The 10,319-nt window shown below is 24.6% G+C and overlaps 1 protein-coding gene across 1 annotated transcript; it reads right to left on the bottom strand.

Moving 5' to 3' along the window:
- Window positions 1-8,415: 8,415 nt before the first annotated feature.
- On the bottom strand, window positions 8,416-10,232 carry LOC114126941 (40S ribosomal protein S10). Its single transcript, XM_027990992.2, has 5 exons — window positions 10,086-10,232; window positions 9,753-9,897; window positions 9,575-9,688; window positions 8,639-8,821; window positions 8,416-8,534 (listed from the first exon to the last, which is right to left on the bottom strand). The coding sequence occupies exons 2-5, from the start codon at window positions 9,894-9,896 to the stop codon at window positions 8,481-8,483; spliced, it is 495 nt and encodes a 164-aa protein (XP_027846793.1). The 5' UTR covers window position 9,897; window positions 10,086-10,232; the 3' UTR covers window positions 8,416-8,480.
- Window positions 10,233-10,319: the final 87 nt, after the last annotated feature.

Below are 10,319 nucleotides of genomic sequence, written 5' to 3' on the forward strand. Positions count from 1 at the left end.
AAAGAAACCAGCTACTCTGGCAGACAAGTTTTTAGGGAACACCAATATTTTTAACGTATATTTTTTAAATCATTCCCCATGACTTATAAGCTTATTTCATAAAACAGATTAATAAAACTAAAAAAATATTTTTATTTAGTTTAACATAGTGAATATCATACATATCTTATTAACGTTTATTATCGTTTCAAAGTTATTAATTAAGTTATAATAGCAATAAATTATTACATGCTTAACCTGATAATTTGAGTTTATTTTTGCACATGCAATTCTTGGCGTTATATTTAATTACAATCAATATAGCTAGTATGATATATGCATCTATAGATTACAGTGGCGTAGTTTGGAAGTTACAAGTTAGGTTTATGTAATAGAGGATGATCGACATTTTGCTAAAAGAACAGTAACAGGAATAAAGAATACTTGACCTTTTTTGTTTTTGTTATGAAAACGCGTGTTTCTATTGCTTTTATTGACTTCGAAAGCACACCCTTGGGCACATCATAGCTACCTTCATCACTCGATCATGTCGGAAAAACTCAAATAAAAAAAAAAAAAAAGCGATAAATAATATGATGGTTTAGCTAACACTATATATTATGTAGATATAGTCATTTAAACAAATCGAAATCAAAATAGCCAAAATATTACTAATACAAATTATATATGTAATCGATATTTAGGATAGTATCATTTCAAATAAATATATTATGATTATTATGCGGTCAGTATTAGATTTTGTTCCAAATTTTTATTATTATAAATTTGATATTCGATTTCTATAGCGTAAAGGTACCTATAAAATATATGCTTTATGGAGATGAGCAGTTATTGAATACGCGCTATATAAAGTATAAAGGGTATAAAAAAATTATATAGAGAGTGCACTTTCGCCCACATAAATCATATAACTAGTAGTTAATTAAGAACGTATTAGTCAAAAGCTGATTTTTGCAACAAGTAGCCCGAAGCACCACATTTTTGTAAAAGAAAAACCAAGTACCTAAATTAAGTGGTAAGGCAATTAAAATAAATACCTACTATTGATAAATATTGTTTTTTTATTTCTTTTTATAATATGTTATAAATCAATAATCAATATATTAAAATGCACAGGGAATTGGTAAATATATTTTTTGTATAAATAACATATTATTTAACTAACATTCCTAAGTCAAGCAACTCAAACCTTTCTATTAATAATAAATTAACATAATTTTTCGATTTTGCATTATTTTAACTTTTTTTTAGTGTCTGTTAAAGTAATTTGAGAATGTTAAACTAATGTTAGTTGGATTTATTAATTGTCAAGTATTCAAGTAGGTATCGCTTATGTCTATATCAATATACCTACACTATATACATACGTGTAATATTACTCGCAATGTTATATGATATCAATAAAGGCATTAAACACTAAAACGGACCATTCAGACTATACAATTATTTAAAATAATATGTATTTAACTTACGTAGTTACGTCCGCATAAAATGATACTTGTGATGGATGAAAAAATTGATTAGGGGTGATAATAATTGTGTGAATCTGTCTCAACGTGAAACACATTATTATTACGATAACATGACATAGTATTATATATATATTGTATTAATTTAATTTATTTAGACTGAGATTGAAGTCAGACTAGTCAGAGTGTATATTTTATAACCAACCGATGTGTTGGTATACGCTCTAGCTAGGTGTCGTCAAATGCTTCGAGCATTTATGGTGTAGTATCGTGGCATCGTGTGTTCAATAATTTTGAATAATGCATTTGAACGCGCCACTGTAATAATTACAGCGAATTGAATAAAATATGTAAATATATATAATGTAGGTTGATTGAGTAGGCAAAAAATGTCGGATATTTTCCGATAACGAGATGAGGAATACATGACAGATAATGAGTAGACAGTGAAAATTTAATTTAATGTCGTTGAAGCTTCGTGCATTGTATTCAAAAAGCGGTTAACTCGTAGAAATTAACAATCGATATCCTAAATAGAATTATTCAAAGTCAAACCATAGTAATATAGTATCTATTATGTATACATATATATGTATACTGGAATATTACATTTAAACATCCCCAGTCCTTATATCCTTATAATAATATCCAAATATTTAAAGATACGACATTAAAAAGGTGGGCGAGTAGGTACCGCTCAGCTGCACATTAGGACACTTTTGTGAGTGTGATAAATTTGAATTTAATGATGTATCATTGTACAAGGAAAACGTTCCTGCTGACGGTCAGTCAGCCTTTATCACAAACTATATTTCATGATATACTTTTTAATGTACTAGCTATTAAAGTAATTTATTTTACTTTTAATACTAAGGTAAATAGATTCATTTTTTCCATTATCACATTCATTAAATTATTAGTAAGTACTAATTTCATTAATATATTATATTTTTATCAAGTTATATCAACTTGTATAACTCAAAATGTAATAACACATTTCTGTAAACACCGTAAAACAGTAAAAATAAATTCATAATATAAATAAATAATATCTTAAAATAAATTAAAAATATTATTATGTATAGTAAAATTCATAATAATACAATATAGGTACGTAAAATTTTTAAGTTCTCATGAATAATGTTTTTAAATTATAACAAAATAATTAACATGGTTATTAATTATCGTTTTAATAAGTAATTTCGTCCAAATTCCAACTTAAAATTATTTCTATAAAATAATTGTCTTTATAATATATTTCTTAGACTGTATACCTACCTATATTCAGTAAGAAGTACTACGGACTGCTTAACAGAAATTTTTTATTATGTTTTTAATATTTTGGTATAAAAAGAAAAGTTTTCATAAATTTCCAACTACAAAATAATTTATTCATTTTTAAAATGTTGATGAATTTTGTTGTACCTACTAAATTATCAGTTTATGAGTTTAGTATTTAAAGACTTAAAGTTGAGGTAAACAGAGTAGTAAACCAAAATTTTTTTAAGTTATACCTCAATAGGTACCTGTATCTCTCCACTTTGCTCACCTAAGCTTTAAATACTTATAACTCATGAACTACTATTGTCTGAACTTCAATTTATATGTATCGAATTACTTAGAAAAATATCATGCTTCAGAATAATAAATTAAAAATGTATGTTGTAATTCAAAAAGTAAAAACCTTAAAAAATATATTATTTTTTTAAATGTTGCTTTATTTTGACTCGAAATTATTTAGACATTTTTTTTTTTTTCAAAAACATTAATATATTATGAAATAATGAATAGTGTATTAAATATAAATATTTTATAATTTATAATGTTCTTAAAAATAGACTTATATCGTTTCCACAAAAAATTGTTTTTGTTGTAAAATGATGTAGGTATCATTGAATTCAAATTTAATATGCTTTCATTACAGCAGAGACCTACACAATTACAAGGTATACTCGAATCATAAAGCAGAGTGTTCCCCATTTTTTTTTTTTATTAATTTTACATTTCAATAAATAATTTATAAAAATTCGTATTTCTGTACATACCTACTCAAATGTACCAATATGATGTATATTATAAAAAAATAGGTTTTTAATAATATTTCAAAATAGCAGTTGTGTAACTATAATAAATAACTTATTTTTTAACGATTAAAATGAATAGCAATTATATTATTACCTATACAATAGTATACATACAATCATAATCATCGCACTATATAGTATTTTGAAGTACATTTTCCTTTTTCTCTAATGTATTTTCGCCAAATTACAAATTGATTATTAACCGAATCCGCGTTTCCAAAAAAAAAAAAAACAATTTTTATGCTATTAAAAGTTATTTAATTTGTAGCTTCGACAGTACAGATAGTTTATTTAAAGAACATTAGTATACTTATTATAAATTTAATAAAATAATAAAAATTGAATTTTAAACCTAAGGAAGACAATTTTCTATATGACTCTAAATTAGAGATCTATGATAATAAATAATTAAATAAAAACTAATTGAATAACAAAAACGATTTTGAAGATGTGGTTTGTTTGCCTTTATTTTATTATACCTATTTTTTTTTATTACTATTTACTATATTACAGTAGGTTTATATTTAACTAATTTTTGCCAAAAATGAATCGCATGTATTATATAGTAATTTCTAATACATACATTATACATTATAAGTTATTACATAAAATATTACTAGCTGTTGATTGAAGGGTTTAGTGTAAGTCAAGTACTCAAGTGTAGTAATAGTAACAAAAGGAGTAAATATTCCAGAAAAAGAGGAAGTATCTAATAAAATAATATTTAAAAATAATTTTATAATGTCTAATATAATTAAAAAAATATTATGTTATAAAGAATTTATACCAACTGCGGCGCGCGCACACTCATACAATAGTACATGTTACCTACTCAATAAGTTTTGTCTGCTTTATGAGAATCTACGTAAGTGTTGAACATTTAGTTGCCTATATCTAAAACGTTGTCTAATAAAAACTATTTTACATTTGAAAATAATATAATATCACAGAATAAATTATGGCCATTATGGGATACAGACAAAATGGACATGCCATGCACCAACGTATTAGACGAAAAAAACAGTAAAGTAAAAAATGTGTTCATAGTAAATAATACGAATAGTATAATATTCATAAATATACGAATTTTGTTATATTAATAAAAATAGGATTAAGTAGGTTTATTAAAAGACAAAAGATAGGTTATCTTGAATGGTATTCATTAAATAAACTACGAAATTATATAAATATATTAATATATTATTAAAGTATTAAACTAAATTACATTTATTTAATTGTGCGAGGATAAAATGTTTTTAAGTTCCCTACAATAGCTATTGTTGAGAATATTATGTATAAACAACAAATAATAACCCCTAAAAATAGAACTTATAAATAAATTATAACCCGTGGTAAGATGGTTGGAAAACAATAGATACATAGTCAACTACAGGCTACAGTGCCATAAAGGCATTTGTTTAGGAACTCAATATTTTTTTTTAACTCTTGAAAAACACAGTGCTGCATGAATCAATTATTGAGCATGGCAATAGGGTGTCACATGGAATTTTACAAAACCTTTAAAACGAGACAGATAAATTAACATAATATGAACTTCATAATCGTCTAATTTAAAATTTTCATAAAAGTGAAGTTCTATAAGTTCTATACCTTTTAGCAGTCTTAGCATATTATACATAAATGTTGCCGAAAATTTTAAACAACTATGCTCTTTCTGTAGATCCAATAATAATTACCAAATCCCAATTCCAATGGACCGAGACCATTACTAAAAATAAATAAAACTATTTTAAAATTAAAATATGCGTATAGTTTATCAATAGTAAAAAACATTTGTGTGCAAACTATAATCATACAAAAAAGTTCAATGTTAGCAGCGTATTTGAGAAGGTGATCAATCCTCATTCCCACAAAATAGGGCATGGTTAATTTTTAATTTTATATAGTGAAATCTATCTATAATGGTTATAGATTAAAAATAATATTAATATAATTACCAAGAATAAATTTAATTAAATTAAAAATAAATGTTACTAAGGAAAAAAATCTAGAAGTCGATTTAACATGATGGTATAATCTAAATTCTAAGGGAACAATTTTTATCAAGTTTCGTTTAAAATTGTTATTTAAGTTATCCGAGTTTTGAATTAACTTTCATGTTTGAATAAAAAGTATATGTTTCTACAGAATTATTTGAATTACATGAGATTAAGTACAATTTTGATTAGTACTTTATATTTTATGGGTATGCCTTTTTACTCAGCGTACACACCAAGTACTACTAAATACTACACCTAATTTGCTAGGTAACCAGTACCCATAATGATGCAAGATTAATACTAAATTATTGTTTACTAACACTTATTATATACGTAGTAGTTTTTGACTAGCAAAATCTCAGAACATTCAACAATAATATTAGAAATCTTTCTTAAGAAAAATAGTTGAATATTTTATTTTTTGGAGCTACCAACAATTATTTTTATTTTTTAAATTATTTAAAATATGATTATAAACAAACAGATAGTCAATACTTAATAAATATAAAGTTAAAATAATTTTTATTTTAGTGAGATGTTTTCATAAAAAAATTTAAATGCATTACCTTATAATCTAATGTAGGTATTCAACATAATTATATTTTAGACAATAAACAATTGATATGTGAATGGTATTTTTATTTATTTATTTTTTAATAACTCTATAACCAAATAAAATATTGCACTATATTTATTTGATTAATGTCCTTAAGTTTTAATAATGAAATTGAATCTAATAAATAATAAAAATAAAAATGATGAATTCAAATCAACTCTAATTTAGTAGGTACTCATGTCTGAAAATTTTTAAAAATAATATTATAAAAATTTGTTATTACTGCTCAGTCATTTACCAAAAAAAAGATAGATATTTTTAAAAATAAACTACTTCACTTAAATAAATAATTTTACAAATTCATTTTAAAGTTTTTCTAAGAATATTAAATAAAATTAATGATTATAACAAAAGTTATTTCATTTGTCAGGTCATTCTATTACAATAATTATTTTAAAATAAATAAAACAATACTCAGTTAATATAGTTCTACTTTTTGATAGTATTTTTTTTTTTTGTGAAAAATGCATATAAAATATCATTAGACATTGCAACCATGTGCATTCGTTGCCTGTCTTATGTATAAACAATAAACATACAATATGACAAATATATACATTCAATATGACAAATTGTATTGTTAATTTTAATATTAAAAAGAATTGACTTGTTATTTTAAGTCAAAAATAAGAACATTTTCTATGTATGACTAAATGTTGACTTCTTCAATATTTAAATTTTTAATCTAGATATACACATTTTTAACTTGTAATATTTACAATACTCATATTTTGGTGTCACACTTATAAAAGATAATCACTAGTAAATTATAACCCATTTACATAATGTATTATTCCTTCTACTCACTGGACAAAATATGCCAAGTCACCTGAAATTAAATACACCAAGTATCTTTGCCTAGGTTTCAATATACTATAATATATTATATTAATAACATAATTTCAAGTTTTGTACAATAACGTTCTATTATAAACTCACTTATTTTAATTACTATTCTTATTCAAGTCATAACACTTTTAATAAATAAAAATGACAAATAACTAGAAGACTACTAAGTTTTTTTCTTTTTCAAAGCTAATAGTTTAAAAATGTATGATAATGAACTTATAAATACTTTAACATATTTAGAAAATATCTAATTAGAAAAACAAAGGTAGTTATACTTATTTAACATCCCTTAAATGAAAAATTATTTGAATAGTAAATTGTTATAAACTCTATTCAGAATAAGGTTACTGGGCAGTAGAAAAAAACAATTAAGACATTAGTTCACAAGAATAATCAGTCCCCATATTGTTATTCCAATCATAGAGCGCCTGGAGGCATGTAGGTTAGAGTAAATAGGTCTGTTATTTAAAAATGCACAAACCAATTAATTTCATAATAGATGTGACATAAAGAAACAATTACTTTAAATATTATTACTAGAGCAAAGATTTGCATGCAACAGCATGTTTTTTTTTGCTACATCCAAATGAAGTTCAAGTGAGAGATGTCTGTGATGAAAAAGGTACTATTTTTATTTTGCATGTATTGGGCTCAGTGGCATAGTCGGGGGAGGGGCTGAGGGGGCTGCAGCCCTCCTCAAAATGTTAAGAAAATTGAAAAATTGTTTTAATAGTCTATGAAAAACGCTACAAGTCTTAAATTGTATTTTACTGATTTTAAATTTTCATAATATTTTTTATTTGTCACCATATATTAATAATACTTCGGCATTTGCATGTTACAGTTATGGAAGAACTTAGGTAACCACTACTGTGAAAAAATTGATAGCCTACCCTGAAGAAAAGTCCTGGCTACGCAACTGATTGGGCTTAATGTATATTTAGTATGATCGTAATTATTGTATTTGAACAAATAATTATTCAACTAATCAAAGTAAATAATTTGGTTTTTTTTTGATTTAACATACATTTTAAAAAATAAATACTATCTTATGGTACAATTACTTTGTATGTTTGCTGATAATTTAAAATTTAAAAAAGTATGTGGTCATAACATATAAAACACATATTTCTACAATTAAATGAGAATTATGAAATTTATTACTAAAGTTATAATTAATGCATGCGAACAATTAATAATTTTTATCTCAATTATACATATTGCAAGAAAATCAGCTAATCACTGATGTATTTCAGTTCTTATTTTTAAAAATAAACATTTTTTATGTGTGTATCTTTTTAAAATTATAATGCATATTTTAAATTTTTATTGCTTGCAAATCTTAGTCCTGATTACAAATAGGTTAATTACCAGAAACTACAAGAAAGAAATACAAATTTGTAAATTTTATACTTTTTTTATTTTGTAATTTTTTATTTTTAAGTAATACAAATAATTACATTTATTGAGGTGGAGCTCTGCCACGGCCAAATCCACCAAATGCACCAGGTCCTCTCTGAAATTATACAAAAATATATGATTATTGATTAATATTAATATTTATTTGTATGAATGAACAACAATAAGTAATAAGTATTATAAAAATAAAATTATACTTACAAAGTCCAATTCAGCAGTACCAGCACCCACTTCAGCTTTTTTGTCAGTTCCAGGTGCACCTGGAGCCCGTCTATAAGTTGCTCTGTCTTCACCTGATCGGCCACCTTCTGGTCTTCCACCTGGAGTGGTTCTAGGTCCTCTAGCATCTTGTCTAGCTTGTCTCTTCAATGTAGCTGGAACAATCTAAAAACAAGTATTTATAGAATAACATTCATATAAAAAAAAAAAAAAAAAAAAATAATAAGATAGGTATTGATTATAATTATAGCTATAATATAACCTAGCTATATTAAGAAAGTATATGTATTTACACATATTAATTATGCCAAGTTATATTAAACAGTACCTCACATAAAAAATACATCAAAGAAAAACGATTATATAAAAATGTGTTATTAATATGACTACATATTTTTGCATATTAAGCATTTTAAATTAATATATTATAAGAAGCATTTAAATTGTATTGAAGTTATTGAAAAAATATTGATATAGGCAGGTGCCTAATTCCCTATGTTTATAAAAAAATAAAATTTGTTTAGGTATAAGAATAAAAAATAATATCAACTTTTTGAAATATAATCAATACTTAGATAGTTAAATGATTAATAAACGATTATAAGTAATTGTATGAATAATGAACTGTAATTTTTTTTAATACCGGTTGGAAGTAAATATATTAAAAATGTAATTGACATAACTTTTCTAACAATTTAAGAAGCTTTTATTACACAATTAAGGATTTCTAAAAGTAAAGTTGCATATAAATTACATCCTTTTCAAATGCATTAACATATTATGAGTTCTTATTAATATTAATACTTAATGTTGGTTACGTATTAATACCTATCCATAAAAATATTTAAGATTGTAAATAATTCATGCTGCCCGTTTCTTAATAAATATCGAACTAAATTAATAAAACCATGTATTTACCTCAGTTGGTAAATGAAGATAATCCCTAAGGTATTGAATTCCCTCGTTTGTCAAGTACCAATAATAGTGACGCCATGCAAATTGTTCTTTGACATAATCTCTAGATTTGAGACTCTAAATTAATTTCAAAACAACATTAATACATAATAAGTAAACACAGGATAAATGGCTTAAATACCTGCATAGCTTTGATAACTTGCAAATTTGGAATGCCTTCAATATCGGGATGTACAGGTTTATGGAAATCTTTTTCAGCAACCATAACACCTTCTTTGAAGAGGTATTCATAGATAGCCCTGCGATTCTTTTTTGGCATCAACATTCTGTTAAAAGATTATTATTCACTAACTTGAGTAAAAAAGTATAATACGACAGCTCAATAAGTACACATTACAAAAAATGTAACTTTTGAATTTATGTCATAAATTAAACTTAACAAACAGGAATCGTGTTAGGAAATATATAATACGAATTAATAAAAAGCAAAATAGTTAATTATATAAATACTTACTTGGATGTTAGTGGATAAAAAATATCTAAGTCAAAAACGAGCGACGGGACTAGGTAGTAAATACCACAATTATTTAGAAAGAAAAGGCTATGTTATCAACCGACCAACCTCAAAATATTTTTTGTCAACAGACAATTTTATATATAACGCGGTATAAGAGTTTATGATAACAGTAACCACAATCCAGTTCTGAACATATACAATATTATCATAGATAATATACGTTATTTATGG

This window comes from Aphis gossypii, chromosome 2 (assembly GCF_020184175.1).
Source record: "Aphis gossypii isolate Hap1 chromosome 2, ASM2018417v2, whole genome shotgun sequence".
Taxonomy (NCBI): domain Eukaryota; kingdom Metazoa; phylum Arthropoda; class Insecta; order Hemiptera; family Aphididae; genus Aphis; species Aphis gossypii.

Excerpts from the sequence above, each read along its gene's own strand:
- LOC114126941 (XM_027990992.2), bottom strand. The coding sequence starts at position 9,896 with ATGTTGATGCCAAAAAAGAATCGCAGGGCTATCTATGAATACCTCTTC. Across the intron at positions 8,822-9,574 it reads ATCTTCATTTACCAACTGAG|ATTGTTCCAGCTACATTGAA; the intron begins GTAAATACATGG and ends ACTTGTTTTTAG. Across the intron at positions 8,535-8,638 it reads GTACTGCTGAATTGGACTTT|AGAGGACCTGGTGCATTTGG; the intron begins GTAAGTATAATT and ends GTATAATTTCAG.